Source organism: Hippocampus guttulatus, chromosome 6, assembly GCF_054856545.1.
Source record: "Hippocampus guttulatus isolate MCC_2025c chromosome 6, RoL_Hgut_1.0, whole genome shotgun sequence".
Taxonomy (NCBI): domain Eukaryota; kingdom Metazoa; phylum Chordata; class Actinopteri; order Syngnathiformes; family Syngnathidae; genus Hippocampus; species Hippocampus guttulatus.
In genome coordinates, this window is record NC_141266.1 from 1,994,831 (window position 1) to 2,017,367 (window position 22,537).

Sequence of the window (22,537 nt, forward strand, 5' to 3'; positions counted from 1 at the left end):
AAACAATTTCTTCATTCCCTTTGACATCTCTTCCATATCCCCCTCCCCTCAGGTCAAGAGTCTGGGTGTCATCCTTGATAGCACCCTCTCCTTCACCTCACATATCAACCACATCACTCGTTCTGCATATTATCATCTTAGAAACATCCACCGGCTCCGCTCTTCTCTTACTCCTCAGTCCACTGCTATACTTGTTCATACCCTCGTCACCTCGCGACTCGATTACTGTAATTCCCTCCTGCTCGGTCTCCCTCAAAAAACCCTCCATAAGCTTCAGCTGGTCTAAAATTCAGCTGCCCGCATTATCACACTCACACCATACATAAACCATATTACACCTGTCCTCCAACATCTCCACTGGCTCCCCATTTTACACCGCATTCAATATAAAATCCTGCTCCTCACATTCAAATCCATCCATAACCTATCCCCTCCATACCTATCTGACCTCATCCATATTCCTACACCTGTCCGCTCTCTTCGTTCCTCCTCCTCTCTGTCCCCCCTGCTCGCCTCGTCACCATGGGAAACAGAGCCTTCAGTCGCTCTGCTCCCCAGCTCTGGAACACACTCCCCGCTGACCTTCGTAATACAGACTCATTAACACATTTCAAATCCAGCCTCAAAACACATCTGTTTAGACAAGCCTATTCACTCGGACCATAAAGCCATTATTTTTATTTATTTATTTTTGGTTGTATTTTTTTCTCATTTTATTTGATTTTGTTTTTAACATTGTATTCGTGATTTTAACTGCTTGTTGTAAGGTGTCCTTGAGTTTCTAGAAAGGCGCCCACAAATAAAATGTATTATTATTATTATTATAAATCAGTCAAACTCTACTCCTCGAGAGCCTGAAGACTAGCCCCAGCTGTTTGGTTGACTGCTGGTTAGTGCATCCGACACTCAGTCATCGTGGTGATGGTGGTGACAGGATCACGACAGATGACCATCATCACACATGCACCCCAAGATTAAATGAGTTCCTCAATTTGATTTGAAGGGAGCGAGTTTAGATAGCCAGGATACTATGTATTAGTTATCTGTAAATATTGAGTTTTTTTCGTCAAAAACAACATTTCACATGTACATTATCCACTATAATTACATTCTTCCTCTCCACAAATGTCATTAAATTTGTCTGCAAGGAAATTTCGCTTTGGACAAATGACATCACACATCACACATTCATGGAGATTTTCTTTACAGATATCTATGATTCACTTGCATAAGTGGTGATTCGCTGAGACTGCAAAGGAATGTAAAAAAAAGTGGTGAAATATGTGTGTACTTATTGACTAATAATGTGCAACCTTCATCTCTTGTTCTGAATCAGCTATTATATAACAAGTGACAGACACGACTTCCTTCTCATTCATTCAGTCATTCTTAGCATCTCTGGGGGTCTTTGTGGCAATGGGCTGGTCTGGACACTCGGCTTCTGCATGTGGATTAGATTAATTTTCTGAGGCGAAGCTAAGCTTCCTCTATTTGAATGACCAGCAGCCGCCACTGAGTTGCAGATATCTGCCCTATGTCTTAGGAATACCTGCAACTGAATGATAGAAATCTGTAACTCTGGTTTGAGATGTCAAAATGAAAATTTTGACTTGTCATAATTGTAGTTCAATGTATCTTTAATTCACTTGAATAGGAGAGAACTATTCCTGTATGTCTTCAGTCTATAAAGCCTGAACCACAGAGTAGTTGACAGAAAATTCAGATTCTTTGAAAACAGAGCCTTTATTAGTCCTTTTGAACAAACAAAATAACATTAAAAAAATCTACTTCCACATATGACTTTTGTTTTCATATTCTATACATCCGTTTGATCACATTATAATAAACATATCTAACATTTTAATGTTTCCAAACCAACTTGTCCCACTGAAAATCAATAGTGTAAATGCTCACAGCCGCATTTAGAACCCCACCAATGGAACTAGCAATACTATATATTGTGAAAGAGGAATGTTTGCTTTGTTTATTTATTTATTTATGTCTGTTTTGTTTTTAGTTAAATTTTTGGCTCACAAGCTTTTTATTTTGCGAGTTGGAAGGCCTGAAATCCCTTAACAGTATTTTGTGTTGGCCATTTGTTGGGCATGTGCATGAACATGCCCAGAATTGACAAATTCTTTTCATTTTTGTCCACTGACTTTTCATCTTTTTATGAAATATTTTATTGAGTTGACAAATCAAGACGTGAGAACATATTTAATGCCAAAACGGCGCTTATAAATAAAATGTATTATTATATTATAAAACATATATGAAAGATGTTATCTGTAGTGTCATGTCCCTTATCTACCTGCGGTTTCAAATGCTGCACACCGACATTTAAAACGGATTTATAAAAATACTTTAAAATATTGATCAATTTTACATTGTACCTAACCAGGAACTGCTTATAATGGTGTCTTCATTTAAAAAAAATGTTTTCACAAATGTTAAGTCCATAAAAATCTGTATTTTTTTGTTGTTGTTGTTGTTGGGGGGGTTTTTTGTTTTGTTTTTTTTATTTTGCAAACAGCACGTCGCAACATAGGACGTAATAAAAGCCTTTACTTTTATATCTTGGAACATCTTTACCTTAAGCACTTACAAATCAAGACAAACTGATGAAATCGCCAGAAGGAATTCTGTAAAATGTATCCTCTATAAAAGGCCAAAAATAGGGCCAAACTTGAAATAAAATTGGACTTTCTGTTAGTTTAGTATAAAGCTCCAACTGACTTATTTTTCCATTACAAAAGCCATAATTTTTTTTGTCAATCTTGTTGAAACATACAACCATTGTTGGATTATTAAAACTTTCTTGGGGGCGCGACTGAGCCATTTTGTAAAACCCACAAAATATATAATCCTCGTCTCACCCCTTGGGTGGTGTCCGTCCCTCATTCAGCTCGGGTCCTCTACCAGAGGCCAGGAAGCTTGAGGGTTCGCGCAGTATCCTTGCTGTTCCCAGCACTGCACATTTCTGGGCTGAGATGTCCGATGTTGTTCCCGGGATCTGTTGCAACCACTCATCTAGTTTGGGGGTCACTGCCCCGAGTGCTCCGACCACCACAGGCACGACTGTCACCTTTACCTTCCAGGCTCTCTCCAGCTCCTCTCTGAGCCCTTGGTATTTCTCGAGTTTCTCGTGTTCCTTCTTTCTGATGTTTCCATCACTTGGGACCTCTACATCCACTACAAAGGCTTTCCTCTTCCCTTTATCTATGATCACGATATGTGAAGTTGGTTTGCCATTACCATCTTGTCATTCTGGATCTGGAAGTCCCACAGGATCTTCGCTCTGTCATTCTCCACCATCTTCGGAGGTGTTTCCCATTTTGACCTTGGGGTTTCCAGTCCATACTCCGCACAGATGTTTCGGTAGACTATGCCAGCCACCTGGTTATGGCGTTCCATGTAGGCTTTCCCTGCAAGCATCTTACACCCTGCAGTTATGTGTTGGATTGTCTCAGGTGCCTCTTTGCACAACCTACACCTTGGGTCTTGTCTGGTTTGGTATATCTGGGCCTCAATGGCTCTGGTGCTCAGGGCCTGCTCCTGAGCAGCCAGGATGAGTGCCTCTGTGCTGTCCTTCAGGCCAGCCCTCTCTAGCCACTGATAGGACTTCTTGAGATCGACCACTTCAGTTATGGTCCGGTGGTACATCCCGTGTAGGGGCTTGTCCTCCCATGATGGTCCCTCTTCCAGCGCCTCATCCTCTGTTCCCCATTGTCTGAGACATTCTCTGAGTACGTCATCCTTTGGAGCCTTCTCCTTGATGTATTCATGGAGCTTGAATGTTTCATCCTGAACAGTGGCTCTCACACTCACAAGTTCCTTTCGGCTTGCGTACAGTCTCAGGGTGCTGGATTTGGGATAGAACCCTCCATGCATGGTTTGGAGCTTTCGGGTCTTAACGTCCGTGGTCTGAATCTCTTCCTTTGGCCACCTTATTATTCCTGCAGGGTATCTGATCACTGGCAGGGCATAGCTGTTTATTGCCCGGGTCTTATTCTTGCCATTGAGCTGGCTTCTTAGGACTTGCCTCACTCGCTGGAGGTATTTGTCTGCACTGTTTGGGCTGCTGTGTGAGGCCTTGCATTGTCATGATGCAAGATGACTCCTTCTGACCCTTGACCCCAGCGTTTGTTCTTTCTTTCTTGACCTGCCTCTGGAGTTCACAGTAGTTGGCACCAAGTTCGAAATTCATCTTCGGACCATCACGGTGCTGGCTTTTAACCCATTTGACAGAAAGAAGCACTGTGACCAAGTTACAGTATTGACCCAATTAAAGTACAGCAAAATATAAGATTGAGCATGCATTTGAGAGGAGAATGACACGATAGCCCTTTTGTTGATGGTTAGAATATGGCATTTGAAACTTTGATGAATGCAGTTTTTCCTCTTCTGATTTCAGTTTGTGAACTTAACTGTATTGACTCTATACTGTCTCGGCCAAATTTGGACAGTCAGCTCAACTCATCTTCGACAAGACGACTCTGAAGATGTCACTCTTACTCCACAGGTTGAATGATGGAGAAAAAGGTGAAACTGAAACATACAATTTTGTATGTTTTTTTAGTATCATTTGTCTATAAAATTGTTATCAGTACATCTTTGCATAACACTGTATCCTTATTTACGTAAAAGAGAATAAAAAAAGAAAGAAATATGGACCAACTTACAACAAAGAATAGCTTTTGTAACTGGAACAGAAAAGATTTAAAGTGCTTCTGAAATTCAAAAATAACATTAAATCCTTAATTTAACAATAAATATTTATTGACTGGCCATGTCAAACCATACGATACTGAAAAATAAAATTACATAAAATCAATAACTAGTAATGCATTCAAACGAATCAACATTATCTCATGAGCACAAGATTAAAAAAAAACTTTAACCAGCAAAACAAAAATATCTAAAAGAATTTGTACATTTCTTTTTTTTAAATCAAAGATGATGTCTGGATTAATGGCTACAATGAGCACGTTATGCAATGCACAGCTTTTTGAAGCGAGGTTTGAAGCAGGACACAGCAACTCTCGGCTCCTGCTCAATGTGCAGCCGGGACCTGTATTTTAGTTTACTGAAGTAGCATTCACAAAGCGACATGATTGTTGGCAATATTCGGCACGTTTTCGCTGGAAAAAAAACTCAAGCAGTTTATCAGCGTGATTGGGGTGTAACGTCTTTAAGTGACACCTTAATTTATTTGGCTTCATGCTGTCCGCTACCAAAATCTTTAGACACAGTAAGCACATCGATCTTTCCTCGTCTGCCACCGCAGTCACATTGAAGCCAAGCACTACATACGCCTTGTCATATTTCCTCCCTGAGAATGCTCCCTGCGCAAACTCTGCCAATGAGAGCGCCACTGCCCCCTAACGTAGTGGAGGTGCAACTGCATGTTATTTTAGGACAGTAAAAAATTTAAAAAAGCATGTTCCCCGAGGTCAAACGCGCCCCCCTTGACGGAGCCTCACGCCCCCCTCCCCACAGGGGGGGGGCACACCCCACTATTTGAGAAACACTGCTTTCGTGTCACTTCAATACAACATTTGAATTTAGATTGACTGTAAAATTGGGACAGAACACTCCCCGCCTGGCATGATGACATGCCACCCACTTGTCCATTGTCTACCCATCTGGAGGAAGAAGCAAATCCAGTTCAGTGACTGGTCTTACGAACAATGCCTCTCCTCCAGGCTCTATCACTTTCACCTCGACTTGGCGAACCCTTCCGTCTCTGTTTGAAAAAGTCGTTAACATACGGACATTCGTTCTTGTGTACTTGGCGATCCTTAAGGAGAACGATGCTCTTCGGCTCGATGTTCTTGCGTGGAGACCACCACTTCCTTCGGGCTTGCAGTGTTGGGAGAAACTGTTTATGCCACCTGTCCCAGAAGGTGTTGGACAGATGCTGGACATGCCTCCACTGGCGCTTGTAGAGAGGTCAGCGGGTCCAAACTCTCCTGCAGGAGCTGGTCGAGGAAGCACCTTCTGAGTTAGGAGAGTAGCTTGTGTGAGTAAGAACAACTCGGCTCAGTCAGTTGGAACAAGCGGTCGGGAATTGATGATAGCTGGTACTTCTGCCATAAAGGTTACCAATACTTCATAGGTAAGTTTGTCTTTCAACTGAAGGAACATGGAGTCGAGTATCTTCTTGGCGAGCCCGATCATTTTTTCCCATGCTCCTCAAATGGGAAGTGTGTGGAGAGTTCAAAGTCCAGGAACATGCTTGTTCTGAAAGGGAGGACTTAACACTGTTGTGGTCAATGTTGGTTGGTAATTGTTGGTAGGTATTTTGAGGTAGGCTACCACAGCAATTGTTTTTGTTAAGCTGTCAGAGAAGACAAATAATTCCCTGTGGACAGCTGACAATCGTGAAGATTCAGTGTAGGCCCGAGGAATTACCAGATTTGTCAATTCTCTTAAAGATGTCCTCCATGATGTCCAGGACTCCTCCATTTCACAAGACAATGGTGCATCCCAGTTACCATTCTCTGCAGTGAGTTCTCTTAGAATTGCCTTGCCTTGCATAGTAACTGGAGCTGCAAATCCTTGAGGGTCATAGAGGCTGTTAATGGTGGATAAGACACCTCGTCGAGTGTAAGGTTTTATCGCATCAGAGACAAAGCAGTCTGTTTGTAGATTCCAATTGAGTCCAAGACTTCATTGTATCAGCATTTTGTCTGTGTTAATGTTGAGGTCTTTCCATGACCTCTTTGGGGTTTGCTGCGATCTTGTGTCATCTCAGGTTTGATCTAGAGAGGACATCTTTCGTCTTCTTTCGCAAGTCAAAGGCAGCTTCAACTGTAGACAGAGACCTCATCTCAGGCTTATCAAGGTTTCACCCAAGAGACATGAGACATTTTAGTGCCAGGGGCCTGTTGTTGGGAAGCCGTCGGCGTGGGTTTTTCAGGGGTACCCAACTGTTGTTGGAATCTTTATGTAGTCTATGGTTCATGATTTTCATGGATGAAGCATCCTGAATTGACGGTGCCATTTTGTGAACCTTTGGTTCGCCGGAAAACGTTACAGCTAAGATGGTCCTTATCGCAGATACATTCCTTTTCAGAGCATGTTGTGAGATGGCTCGTCCCTTGGATGGTGTTGTACTTTTCTTTCACTTCTCAACTCAACTCAACTGTATTTATAGAGCACTTTCTAACAGCCATCGCTGCATACAAAGTGCTGTACATGGAGCAATTTAACATATACAATAAACAGTAAAACAAATCGGTAATAAAGACGGTAGAAAGCATCAAACAGTAAAACCAAGAACAAATCTAAGTCATGCTGAGTCGAATGCCAAAGAATACAAGTGAGTTTTGAGGAGGGTTTTGAAGATGGGCAGCGAGGAGGCTTGCCGAGCGTTCAGTGGGAGGTCATTCCAGAGAGAGGGACCAGCAACAGAAAAGGCTCGATCCCCTCTGAGCCTCAGTTTAATTCTTGGTACTTCTAATAATGTCTGGTGTCGGGGCGGATGAGCTCAGAGAGGTAAGGTGGCGCGAGGTCATTTAGAGATTTGAAAACAAATAAGAGGATCTTGAAAATAACTCTAAAATGTATGGGGAGCCAGTGAAGGGATGCCAGAGTAGGAGTTATGTGCTCCCTCTTACGAGTACCAGCCAAGAGGGGAGCAGCGGCATTCTGGACCAGCTGAAGGCGCTTAATGGAGGACTGGCTGACTCCAAAGTAAAGGGCATTGCAGTAATCAAGCCGGGATGTGACAAAGGCATGAATTACTGTCTCAAAGTGTTCATGAGAGAGGAGAGGTTTTACTTTAGCCAGCTGTCTAAGGTGAAAGAAGCTGGATTTAACAACTGCACCAATTTGCCGGTCAAGTTTGAAATCACTGTGGACAGTTTAAGGCCCAAGTTTGAGACTGTTGACTTAAGATAAGGAGACAGGGGGCCCAAGTCTACAGGATGGGATGTACAAGGGCCACTGGGACCAAACAGTATCACCTCTGTCTTCTTTTCATTGAAATTCAAGAAATTTTGTGCCATGCAGGTTTTGATTTCTTCCAGGCAGGATAGAAGTGGCCTTAATGAGAAGGTGTCTTTTTTGCTCAGTGGGACATATATCTGGCAGTCATCTGCATAGCAGTGGAAGGGAATACCATGTTTCCTTAAGATAGAACCCAATGGGAGCAGATACAGCGAGAACAGCAGAGGCCCCAGAATTGAGCCCTGTGGAACACCACATGACAGGGGAGCAGTGCGTGACTCAGAGCAGCCAAGGCTGACACAAAAGGTTCTGTCAGCTAAATAGGACCTAAACCACTCAAGAGCACTACCGCCAATGCCCACCAAGTGCTGCAAACGAGTCAGCAGAATACTGTGATCCACTGTATCAAATGCTGCAGTTAAGTCCAATAAAACTAGACACACGTGGTCTCCAGTGTCATTTGCCAGGAGGATGTCATTAGAAATGCGTAACAGGGCTGACTCCGTCCTATGCATCGTCTTGAAACCTGACTGGAAGACCTCCAAGATGTTATGTTCATCCAAGAAAAAATTCAACTGCATGTGCACCACTTTTACCAGAATTTTGGAAATGAAAGGCAGTTTGGAAATGGGCCTGAAACTTGACAGCACATCTGGATCAAGACCAGGTTTCTTGATCAAGGGTTGGACCACAGCATGTTTAAACTGTTGGGGAACTATACCAGAAGAGAGGCTGCTGTTGATGATGTTCAAGACTGATGCACCAACACTCGGGAGAACCTCCTGAAAAAAATGCGGGGGAAGAGAGTTACGCCAGCAGTCTTTCCAAATTTGATAAGAAACACTTGGAACACATTAGGGCATGGCTTAAAGATGGATGGCCGTTGTAACTCTGCGATGCTTGTATAAAAAGAGCTGATTGTTAGTGGTCTGTGGATGCTGCCGAGGCACACATTGCCTACAACAACCTAGCCAACATCTCGCTTCTGAGCATAGGGCTGGTTGTGTTGCATTAACTTGTATGCGTACCTTGTGTACTCTGATGACGTCCCAACCTAAGAGAAGCATGATTTGTGCATTTGGATCCATTTCTGGAATGAGATGAGCTCTTGACTTTAAATGTGCATGATGAAGAGCGACACTTGGAGTTGGAATTTCGTCTGTTTTTCGGAATGTCATTACATTCAGTAAGGCTGAGTAGTGGAATTCTGAGTGTTCCATCCAGGGATTCTAATTCATATCCATTTGTCCGCCTTCCTGTCACTTCTTTTACTCCCGTGCATGTTTTCAGTGTGTATGGGACACTTGGACTTTTGTCAGCAAACACATCAAAGAACTGCGAGCGGGTCAGGGACCTATTGCTTTGCTCATCCAAAATTGGGTAGACTTTCACCGCCCTCTCTCTGTGACCAGCTGGATACACCTTCACAAGGCAAATCTTTGAACAGGATCGGTCTGTGAGGTCTCCACCGCCGACTTTGGTGCATTTGGTTGTGATGTCGGATTCAGGCAAAGTTTTGACTTCCTCCCCGCCATGCTCTGGAGCAGGGACCTCCACTTCCATACATGCTGTGGGCTCTGGATGTAGGGCCGTGCAATGTCTCTCACTCTTGCACTTAAAACACTGAAACTGGACTTTGCAGTTTTTGGCGTTGTGCGTTGACGAACAACATTTGAAGCAAAGATTGTTTTCTTTCAAGAACGTTTTGCGATCTTCTATGGGTTGTTCTCTAAACGCACGACATTTATGCAAAGGGTGTGGCTTCCCATGAATCGGACACATATTGTCAGCGTCCACTGCTTTCGTTGGAGACTCAGTCAAGTCAGGATCCGTCTTGGGTTTTATCTCTGTTTTGTAAGATGAGATTTTCAGATTCTTTTTTGTCTGTCATGTTGATTTTTCAGCCTTGGGTACACTGCCTGAGTGATAAAGTTGGAGCTTGGATCGTTGGCAATGCTTGCTTCTTGAGGAACAAAATCTACAAATAAACTGATGAATGGATAATGCACATTCTCTTCTCGCTTATACTCTCAACTGAAGCCCACTTCTCTTGCAGGCGAAAGGGAAGCTTGTGCGCTCTTGGGTTAACTCCTCTAGCTGCGTCGAGGAAAGGACAGACCAGGTAAGACTCCTTCATCCTTAGCTGAGAGTAGTTCCATGAGAAGATCACGTAACTTCGTTAACATAGCATATTCCCTCTTCCCTATTTTTGGAAAGGCGTCAATGCGTTTGAAGAGAGCATCTTTGATTGCTTCCGTTGCACCGTAAGTTCGTTCGAGTCTTGTCCATAACATGTCTAGGCCTGCTTCTGGATTATTGACATGAATTGCCCTTATCCGTTCGGCATGTTCTTTTGACTCCTCACTTAGCCATTTTAGAAGATCAATTTCTTTACTTGCTGTTAAATTCAAGCCGTCGGTCGCAGAGTGGAATGAGCGTTTCCAGGCTCTGTAATTCTGTGGCTTGTCATTAAACTGGAGTAAGCTGCTAGATACCAATTCACGGCGTGCAAGGTATCTCACAAATTCGTTTGCATTGGAGTTACTGTCGTTGAAATTAGGAGACATGGGATAGCATAGGGGTGATGCAACATTTGGTTGTTCTGATTTCTAAATCGGTGTGGCAGTGTAGAATGACATCTTTCAAACTTCACTTGTCGGGGCTCACAAACATATTCATCCTTACAAGGTTGAACATGTTGGGAAATATTGTGGGGTGTTAGTGAGACATCCTTTTCATTTGGGTGGTGTTCTGTTTCCAAAGCTTTGGCTTGTTCAGCAACATACTGTTGAGTGTGCTGCGTGGCTGTCAAGGGAGTAGAATCTGACACAAGCATTTGACTACGTTGTTCGTTCATGTTATCAACAGCAGCTTCCAGTGCTTCTGCTTCCGCAATGGCTGCTGCAGTTTCTTTCTTGTATTCAAGCATTTGCATTGATGCTTCCAACTTAGCTTTTTCGAGTTCCAGGTTAATTTCTTCCTCAGCGTAGTAAAGACGTGCTTTTGCAGCTTCTGCTTTTGCTCTTGCTCAAGATGCAGCAGAGGATGTTGTTGACGAGGCACTAGAGTGCACAGACGAAACATGTGGATGTGTCTTTGACATGGCGACTTCGTCTATTTTATCCTGCTGACTTCAGGACACTGATTTGTTGGCCTACTTGTTGAAAGTGATGGTTTGTTTCGACCAGCGTGTTCACGTTATCTTGCCCGCTAGGAAGCCGTGGTTTCACTGTACTGCCTTGTCCAGATTTGGACAGTCAGCTAAACTCATCTTCTCCACCACGACTCTGAAGACGTCACTCTTAGTCCACAGGTTTAATGATGGAGAAAAAGGTGAAACTGTCTGAAGACGTCACTCTTAGTCCACAGGTTTAATGATGGAGAAAAAGGTGAAACTGTAACATACAATACGAGATGAAATTACCTTCAATTCACACCATGCACAGATGTTACAATAAAAAACAAACTGAATTCGCAGTGTATATGATTTGCTTTTCGTTCACAACCAACTAAATTAGCTAACATTACCTCGACCGCGAAACTAACAAGACGTCATCGTGCTAACGCAATTAGCGAGCGCTTGCTCAAATCCTAACATGTTTTATACACATCGCCGAACAGCATTTTTAACATAAAGCGTCACAGAACTGTTCATCGATAAAAATACAAACTTGTACATACCCACGATGCTACCAAAGGCATAAGATGTATGTGGATTGTGCTGGATGAGACTCAACTACCATCACATTTCTCTCTTGGTGACGATCTATCGCTCTCCTTGTTGCTTCCGGATATGCATCTTCCGCTTTGACGACATCACGTCCGGTTGAGGAACTACGCTGTTTACAAAGAAATCAATCAAGTTACGATGCATAAAAAATACTCTCAACTATGCATAGAAATATTAATGTTGCTGTAGTGCAGGTCTAGGCAAACTACGGCCCACGGGCCGGATCCGGCCCGTTGGTCTTTTTAATCCGGCCCACCGAAGGTTGGTACAGTACACAATTAAGGTTTGATGTAAATGATTGCATTCATTTCATTTGGACCTGTAATGACAGGCATTTCAATGCCAGGTGGCGCAGTTACTTGAAGTTGCAGAGCACAGGAAGGGAGGGGGAGAGGATACGGAAGCCCGCAGTAGTAGCGCTACTCCGCTCGATACAACGGAATAAGTGTGTCTGCGCCGCTATTTTCAATTATTGGATTCAAAACAACGACATGCAAGTGACTCTTTATTGCAGTGAGTTTTACTGGAATTGCGAACATTTTTATGTCCTGTAGATCAGGGGTCCCCAACCTTTTTTGCCCCACGTACCGGTTTATGTCAGACAATTTTTTCAGGGACCGGCATTTAAGGTGTGGCGGAAATAATACAACAAAATAATATGATATGAGCAGCATGAAAACTGTGGCGTTTTCGAAATATAATAACAATAAAATAAACACATGGAGCGTATAATCTGGCCGCAACACTGATCGCGATGGTAATGTTTAATGCCTTCAAAATACGATACAATGCAAATTCAAAGTGCATGAAAATGACGACTCACCACAGCCCCCGAGCTTGATTTTCTGCAGACGGTCCCATCTCGTGGTAATAGGAGACAATGACACCTCAAGTGTGTGTTTTATGTCCAGTCTACTTCGTAATTTTGTTTTAGTCGCCGTTGTTGCAGAAAACCCCCGCCTCACACAGGTAGTAGCATGTCGGAAATAGCAACAGTGCTATTGTGGCGATCTCAGAATATTCAGCCATAACTTTAATCCAGTTGTCTCGAACGTCCTTTTAAGGCCGGCGTCATTTGCGATCTCCAGCAGTTTTTTTACAATTTTTTTTCCAGTCGTTTTTTTTTTTTTGCGTAATCGGTCACGTGACGCAGAAGCGTGGTTTGACGTGTGTCAAGCCTGACAAAGACGGATGTAACGGAGAATCCGCTAATTTTTCAAAATAAAACGTCTTTCGTGTTCCGAAATAAATAAAACGGAATTAAGGCAAGTTCTTTCTGTGCGGCCCGGTACCAAATGCCCTGTGGACCGGTACCGATCCGCGGACCGGCGGTTGGGGACCCCTGCTGTAGATCATGGCATCCAAATGAAGAGGAACAGTCATGGCCGCGGAAGAGAAAGTGAAGTGTATCTAATTAAACAAAGCGGGTTACAAAGTACGAAACATTCATGAGACGCCTGGAGTCTGAAATTCTCAAATCTACGAGACTTTGAAAAATGAGGAAGCGATTCTTGCTCAGTCCGATTCTGGGTATTTCCATGCTCAGAGTGAATTGCATGCGGCTCGACGGACAGTCGAGTAAATAAACGTTTCCAGAATGGTTTGACTGTTATTGTGCTAAACATTTCCCAAACTGGACCGCTAATAAGAGCAATCAAGTTCCATCGCGCTAAGGGCATCGAAGACTTCGAAGCGTCCCGTGGCTGGAACAGTTCGTTGCACGACATCTCTGAGTGTTCACATTTTTAAATGACCACTCTTTTTAAGAATAGCCTTTGAGGTTATACATGTGCTCTTCGGAGGCTACCTGTTGCAGACCCCTGCTTGAAAGTATTCCTGTTCTTACTGTCTCGCGCTCAAAAAAGGGAGACTGTTGTATAACATGTCTTAGTCCCCCACCATCACCCCCTCCCTCATACATTCCCTTGTTTCACCGTCTTCATTGTTTATGTCTTGTGACCTGTTGTAACTGTCATATGCTTGTGCAAGAGTTTTTTGCCTCACTCAAATTATCCTCAAATGAGGGTAGTTCGAGCATGGGTTTTTTTTTCTCCCCCTGTCCCTCCCTTGTTTCTGACTTTTGGGTTGAGTGAACGCTGGCGCGTTTTGGCTGCCGCTGCTCAACCCGTATTGTTTTGTGTTTTTTGTTATTGTAAAGTGTCCTTGGGTGTCTTGAAAAACGCTTATAAATAAAATCTATTATTATTATTATTATTATTATCAGCTGAGCAACGCTGTCTCGTGTGGTGATCGAGGGGAGGTCAAGTTCGAGACAGTGAGTGAGTGGAAAGAAAGCCACCAGGTCTTTTACTCGTCTCATTTTGTAGCAAATAGTCCTAACTTTGTTATATTTTGTCATATACATGCACTGTATGCTGCATTTTTTTGGGCAATATATTGTTGCACATTGTTGCTTGTGTTGTCACACATGTACCTGTATGTTGTCAACATACTTGGACGTTCATCCAGGACAAATACCACAGTTGTTTCACTGTTCTCATTTTTTTAAAAAGTATGGTAATACTTTCATGCTTTTGTTCTGTTGATGTTTGGTATGGACTGTCAACATACAGTTTTTTATATGGACCGTGTCTTGTGCTGACCCGGTCCACCTGTCAAATTTAGAAATCAATGTGGCCCCCGAGCCAAAAGGTTTGCCCACTCCTGGGCTAGATTAAGCTCTACTGAACAAGAAAAAAAAAACAAAGCACTGAAACATGCTTGCTTGTATTTTTTCAACATTGTTTCGCAGTTGAGACAAAAAATGTGTTATGTTACATCATTACTGGCATACAAAGACATTGTGCTATCTTCATGGGAAAGTTAAAATCAGAAAACGTAGTGTTCATCTTACTGAAAAAGAGTTACAAATGTTGCACAATTATAATTGTTTTGCGTAATTTCACTGAAGAAATCATTTTTCTGTAAAATAACTGCACTTTCATTATCTATCTGTAAACAATGTCATTAACAACATAGAAATAAAATTGAAATGGAGTAGATTTCTAACTTTTGGCCCGGCCCTCCACAATATTTTCTGCTTCTCATTTGGCCCCCCCTGGGAAAATAATTGCCCACCCCTGCTTTAGTGTAACTTAAATTTAACATTCAAATTTAGATTGACTGTAAATTGGGGACAGAACAGATTCATAGTACAGCAAATTATGTAAGAGAGAATGCAGTAGAAAGGAGTATGGCAACAAAGCTGTTTTGTTGATCTCTACAATATGGCAATTGAAACTTTGGTGAATGCAATTTTTCCTCTTTTCATTTCAGTTCGTAGACTGCAATCCAAAAGGATACTGATCGGTATGTTTCCACTCCATGACCAAGAGGAACTCAAGAGACTTTCTTTTAAGTGGTACAAAAAGGTCAAGACATCCCTTCAGCCTCTTGGTAAGAGAATAAATTAGTGTATCAATAAATACATATTGGACATATTCTATGTATGAAGTAGGAGGAGCACATTTGAACAAATATTCAGAATGGCCGTTTTTATGAGTAAATTGTGTATGGGAGCCCGACTGCAAAGGGTAATCCAACTACATTTGCACATGTACAATACAATACATTCAGATTTATACATCACTTTCACAACAGCTGCAGCTGTAACAAAGCGCTTAACAAAACAGTTAACATAAAGTTTTGGCCCGAATATAAGACGTCCCTGATTAGAAGACGACCCCCTCTTTTTCAAGACTCAGGTTTGAAAAAAGACTTTTTGAACACCAAATTAATTTTTATACAGAAAATAATTACAGTACATCTGAAACAAATGATTATAACAATATATTTGAGAGAAAATGCATGTTATTTTGCCTCATTCAAATCTTAATATCTGAACATTTAAATATGTAAACTAAAGTGCAATCACCTTTGTAAATGAATGGCTTCTGCTTTTTGAAACGTAAATTACATCATAACTTCTCCTCAGCTGCCAGTTAACCTGGCCGATATTCGACCCACTTTTCTCCAGACTGTCGCTATGTTTCTCCATTTTCTGTTATCTCTTCTATTATTTTCTTCTTTTCTTTCTTACCGCTATTTTTTTATTTTTCTTCTTCGTGTTACCCCTATTTTTATTTTTATTCTTTGTGACAATGATATCTGGCGTCATCTAGCGTCGTGAATGGGTATAATGTCTAGACCCCGAATATAAGACGAACCCCACTTTTTCAGTCTTATTTCAATGCAAAAAACACTGTCTTATATTCGGGCCAATATGGTAAATAATAAACACAACACACAACGTAAAGTCACGGACAGTCGTGCAATCTTAACCACTTTTCCCTCATGCGCTTTGTTTTTGAAGCAGTTCTAGATGAAACAGGAGAGAATCAAAGTGTCATTTCACCAGTTGATCAAAGACTTCATGCTCAAAATGTGCACATGTCGGCTACAAGCTAAGTTTCAAAGCAAACAAGAAGCTGTAGCGTCCATTTACGAAAAAAGAGATTTGTTTCACTTCTGTCCCCTGTAAATCCGATTCAATTCCAAGCGGCGACTATGTTCCAAATACGCATCCGCGCTCCGTGCCGACGCCCCTCTCTCCTCATCCTCAACTTCAGTAGCCATCCACCCAGCCGCACCAAAGCAGACTGTCCAACAGCGCCGACATCGTCACTGAACAAAATGTGGCTGTGAAAAATGCTGCCCATTACAGGCGCAAAAACATTTGACTGTCCAACACCCAAAGTCAAATGGCGCCGACTCCTCCCAATCAAAATCAGTGCTGGTACACATGTCCTGCCGAGAAAGCGCAACCACCAAGCACCGATTCTTCTCCTTTGACAAATGTCGTGGCCAAAAAACGCTGAAAGCATGTATGGTTTTCTATTTCACTTGGAACGGTTTATAATATCGAAAAAAGTGCTCGATAAATACAGTTGTGTTGAGATCTTATTTATTTCCATCCATCCAGTGCCTGCTGCTTGTCAGAGGTTGGGTGGCAGGGGCTGCAGCTCAAGCTGGAAAGTCCAGACTTCACTCTCGCTAGCCCCACTTTGTCAAGCTCCTCAGGGTGTCCGGGAGGCATCTTAAACCTGGAGAACTCAAGAATCTTTTTCTTCTTTGGAAAATGATGAATTATACATTAAATGACTGCTATATGTTCACTGAACACCAAAATGTTTTTTCAAATATTCAATGCTTTAATTCTAATTTAGGATTAGGGCCAAATCTGACCCTTTGGGATTTAAGGGTAGCATTTGAGTAGCAGAATTTATAGGGGCCAAATTTGACCATGTGGGTTCTCCAGGGTTAAACAGATGCCCTCCCGATGCGGAGGAGAAGCTGCTCAAGTCTGAGCCCCTCCTGGATGATAAAGTTTCTCACGCTTTCTCTCAGGGAAAGGCCAGACGGCCTACGGAATAAACTAATTTTAGCCACTTGTGTTCTTTGGGTAATGACTCACAGGTCATGCCCATTTAGGAGAGAGGGATTGTTCATTTTTCCCAATCCCAGGTTCCAGCCAAAGTAGTTACATCAAGGCTAAAACTTCATAAAAGAATAATAAATAAAATAGCAACTAAATGTCCCGCTTTTCATGATGTACACACATTTTCTTTCATCAAAAGCTGCAACATCCGGCTTGTCAAGAAAAATAAGGCTTATTTTGGAGGTCGAATCAACCGGGACAACTCATGAAAATTCGCACACCAGGCCTTGTGATAAGATAAGAAAACCTTTATTAGTCTCGCAATGGAGAAATTCCCGATTCACAGCAGCAAAGTTATGAAAGGAAGAAGTAGAACAACAAAATATAGGAGCTGCAATACTTGAGAGATGGGGCGGAGCGCAAACTCGTTTTTTCGTGGACCACGTTGGAGTTACGTCTTCCCTCGGAGGCCCTGATGATAGTGAAACCACAAAAATGTTTAGTCATCGCATTATTACTTGTACACAACAAATGAATGGATTACCGTATTTTCCGCACTAAAAGACGCACTGGATTATAAGGCGCACTCTACAATGCCTCCACTAGATGGTGGTACGCTCCTTCCATTCAACTCGAGAGGCGTCCGTTCAACTTGAGAGGTGTTCATGACCGCCTCTGAAAAACGTAAATTAACGATTACAGTACTTAAATGAAACTACGAAAATTTAAAATAATGCGTCAAAACAGAAAATCAAGCGAGGAAATCACAAAATAAATTCTATATCCCCCCCTACAGAATTTATTTTGTGATTTCCTCGCTTGATTTTCTTCGTGGTTTCATTGAAGTAATTTACGTTTTTCGTAGGCGGCCATGAACGCCTCTCGAGTGGAACGGAAGAAAGCACGGAGACGGACAAAGATGTACAGTACCTGTATTTGTTGAGACTGTGAAAACCATGAATAAAGTCTGCGTGTAAAAAAAAAAAAAATGAAACCACAACCACAGCTCTCCTTTTTTCAACAAATACAGGTGCTTCTTTGTCCGTCTCCATTCCTTCTTTTCTTCCGGTCAACTCGAGAGGCGTTCATGACCGCCTCCGAAAAATGCATTGGCATTTCCTTGATCGTAGCTCCAACAGTACGATCAGATGTCAGTTGTAGTTATTTATTTCTTTGTTGTGTATTCACAAATGATGAAATCACAATATAAATTATGTAGGGGGGGGGCCTATAGAATTTATTTTGTGATATCCTCGCTTGCTTTTCAGTTTTGATGTATTATTTTCAATTTTTGTAGCTTCATTGAAGTCATCGTTAGTTTACGTTTTTCGGAGGCGGTCTTGAACGCCTCTCGAGTCGAACGGAAGAAGGCACGGAGACAGACAAAGACGTACCTGTATTTGTTGAGACATAATAAAAAATTAACACCACAGCTCTCCTTTTTTCGGAACTGCAACAAAAGGGGTGTTCACACGGCACACATTTGCTCCGCCGCTGCACCGATGTATTTTGTTGCGATATATTTTACACCGCAGCAAATTGTGTGGAGCGTTCACACGTACAAAGCCGCTGAGCGTGTCAGCACCGGCACAGCGTCGGTGCAGCCCCACTTGCGCTCACACGGCAGTTTCTGCAGCGGAGCAAAACGACAGAAAACAAATGAGCTGTCGTGTTGGTTCTTTTTAAAACATACACAACTCAAGCAACTACTGTACAGGCACGTCCTTCTCGGTTTCCGTGCCTTCTGCTCGAGAAGCGTTCAATGACCCCCCCCCCCCCCCCCCCCGAAAACTTAAATCAACGACACTCAGAAAAGCAAACACGTAATGTGGCAAACAGAAAATCAAGAGAGGAAATCACAAAATAAATTATATGGGGAGCGGGGGGTTGTGAACACACAACAAAGGAACAACCAACCAAACAACTCCGAGACAGTCCAGTCTCCTACAAAAGGAAAGATTTTACCAGCCAAGTCTTGTGTCGTTATTAAAAAAACACATGAAGGAAGTCCGACAGAGCACGAAAGCAACGCATTCTCGCCGTACGTAAACTCTTCACAAGCATTTGCTCTGGAGCAAATTTAACCCAGTTGCGTTCACACGTGCAGATTTACATCGGTGCTGCTTCGCAAACGAGCATTTGCTCTGGAGCAAATTTTTAAACCACATCCCTGTGGTGGATCAAATTTGGTCCGGTGTAAGCTGTTTTCCGGGGCTACGCCGGAGCTAATTTGCACGTGTGAACGCTCTACTTGGGCAGCCCCGGCGTAGCACCGGACCAAATCTTGCCGTCTGAACATAGTCAAAAACTTCCGGATTACAAGCCGCTACTTTTTTTCCCCACACTTTCAACACTGCGTGTAATATGAAGCGGCTTTTTAATTAATTTTTTTTTTCCATCGCGGGAAAAACATGGACCAATAAAACGAATGAGTAGTTCACAGAGGTCCAATGAGATTGTATGACTAATCACAACTTCCACTCTTTTGCCGTAGCGGGGATAAATGTGTGACCTGGCAACAGTCAACCAATAAAATGAATGAGTAGTACACAGGGGTCCAATGAAATTGTATGATTACCGGTAATCACAACTTCCTTATTTCAGTCTTTCTTCTAACCCTGATCAACATGGAGAATACCAGACGAAAAGCATGTGATGCAGCTTTTAAACTAAAAGCGATCACTCTGACAGTTAAAGAAGGAAATCGAGCTGCTGCCCGTAATCTTGGCATAGACGAGTCGATGGTGCGAAGGTGAAAGAAGAACTGAGCCAGTGTAAAAAGACAACCGAAAAGACCCATGCACATTTGATTTGCCCCTCACTCGGGCTGAAAATAAAAAATGGTGACTCCTCCGTCACACTGAAAACAAGCGGCCACGAGAGAACACATTTTACCTGTGTTTTGAGCTGCGCAGCATCGGGCCTAAAGCTCGATCTATATCATTATATATATATAATATATTATATATATCTATGTATAATATATATAGATATTAAACCAGAAAAAAAACAACAAGCACGCTGCACAGGTCCTCGCATGTTTGTTTTGCCAGCCACGGCAGCGCGAGACACCGAAAACGGATACTTAAAGAGTTTATGAATGGAAAGTTTACTTTTAAAAAGTTGCCAGATTGTTCCACTGACAAGACCAAAGTTACCTGTATCATACAGGTATACGATGTATGCCACTGACGTGATTGTTACTTGTTTGGAACTATTTTGTGTGGAAGGTTACAGTGTTCCGTGTCCATATAAATAGAGCGGGTGGCGGTTCTCTGTGTTCGTCTGACAGTGACAGTGCGCTGAGGAGGTGACATGACAACGAAAGTTCAGCGGTGCAGTGGTAGCGACCTAGCGAAAATAAAACGTCTCCAGTGTTGTTATCGAACCAAGTGTAGTCATCCGAAATGATGTCTTCACAAAACCGTAGAGAGACTTCTGTGCAAGAAGGACCAACCGAATCAACATAGCCTGACTGCTGTGTTCAAAGCAAACTTGAGAAAAACAAAGGATGCAACCATGGCTTAAATCCACTCTAGGCTGAGTACTAGTTTACCTTAGATGTGCACTTTATAATGTTATATCGCTCTGTTTTGATTCCATAGAAAGAGCTGTGAAAGCAGCTGTTGTGTGACAAAATATTTTTTTTCACTGTTGTTGATGGACAGTAATATTGTGTGAGATATTATGTGTGAATAACTGCTCCAAGTGAAAAATGTTCATGTAAAATTGAAAATCGAAATTGTTATTTCAGTAAACATTTGCATTTTGCACATAGAAAACTGATTCATGATTCCATGTTGATGAGAGCATTAAATGGGGAAAAATAGGACAAAAAAATATAAAAGGAAATTCAGAAACGATAAAAAATGTGTGAGTAATCACGATTAATTTAGTTCATTTGAGTTAATTATGACAGTTGCATTTTTAATTAGATTAAATATTTTAATCGTTTGACAGCTCTAATGTATATATATCATATATACAGTGATCATTTTACAGTTTACCCCCAGCGAGTCCCAGGGACTCACTGATCAGACAAGTATGAGTCCCATTATGCATTTTGAGAGTCCCAAATTTCGAATTCTGAAATGGTCTACTTATTCAATTGCATATGATAATAACACAAACAACAACATATACATACAATTCTCAACAAATGCTGCAAAAAATGTAAATAACTCAGTTGCAGGCCTGAGGATTTCGGAAATTCACGGTAACCGTTTTTCGGTTCCGTCAGATTACCCAATGGGAAATCACGGTAACTAATGTTGGGTTCCCTAAACGTTCATCATGGGAACCCATTTTTCTATTTTGACTGATAGTCATAATCAAGAATTCTGAAACTCGAAAAATATAATGTTTCACGGGTAAGTGTTTGAAAACTATCCATGAACAATGAAGATTACATCAGCAGCTGTGGACACCAGATTTATTCAAAAAAATAAATGGATCCAAATATTGGATTGGATTGGATAAACTTTATTGTCAAATGTACTGTATGTGTCCCACATGGTGCAGTCATATGACATTATGAATACAGCATACCACAAAATCAGAGTATTTTTTCCAGTCTCACACTGCAAAGATTAATTTACTGGTAATCATTAATACAGGTAAGTATTGATGTGGCTTGACATCCTCTTCCCAAAACAACGCATGTGTAATCTATCAATTTGACGAAAGAATCTACCACACATCATCGTGAGTTCTACTGACAGTTAACATGAGCATGACTACACCTTGTGACGAATGTTTTATTCATAAAGTTACCGTGCTACAACCAGTTAATTATAGAATAACCAAGACTGCTTCATAATATTTTTCATAGCGATTAACCTATAGATCTAATGACCAACTTTCCTCGTAATTGTGCCTCTCGTCGTATCTCGGTCTCGTGTTCTGTGCATACGTCACAGGTGAGTTTAGTGATACGCCCTTCGGACAATTCATACGAAAAATCTGACTGGCATTCCCATTTCTTAAATGTCGTAATTCGTAGGTAGACCTTTGTGAGGTTTTTATGCCGCCATCTCAAACTTTCATCCGCGCGATTCCTCAGTTTGCGGACTAAAATAGCAACCCGGATGCGCACATAACATTGTTCAGTCCCCCCCCCCCCCCCCCCCCCAACACTGAAAACAAAACAAAACAAAAGTAAATTAGAAGAAACACACTCACACACCACACCACAAACACCCATAAAGACACAGTGAAATCGCATTGATCACACAGGAGAGACTTGATCGTGTCCCATCAACTCGTGTGCGGTGACTTTTATGGTTAAAGATTTTTCGGTAAAGTCAAAATGACGCCACGGAAACGACATGCTACCGGTAACGATCGTTTCTATGAAATCCTCAGGCCTGTCGTAGGTTTTTGTTGTTGTTGTAGTTTTGACTGAGAAATTTCCTTGCATCCCAAAAACGCACATTATTTGGAACTGTGCGTCCTGCGGGAAAATTATGCGTCTAGGA

General features: G+C 42.0%; 1 protein-coding gene across 6 annotated transcripts in view; it reads left to right on the top strand.

Annotated features, from left to right (window-relative positions):
* ano10a (anoctamin 10a) overlaps positions 1-22,537 on the top strand; it is a 118,460-nt gene that overhangs the window by 17,913 nt on the left and 78,010 nt on the right. For all 6 annotated transcript variants that reach the window (XM_086112645.1, XM_086112646.1, XM_086112643.1 and 3 more), the window contains one exon: positions 14,960-15,079. In XM_086112645.1, coding sequence (XP_085968771.1) covers positions 14,960-15,079 — 120 coding nt within the window. The remainder of the gene's footprint in view (positions 1-14,959; positions 15,080-22,537) is intronic.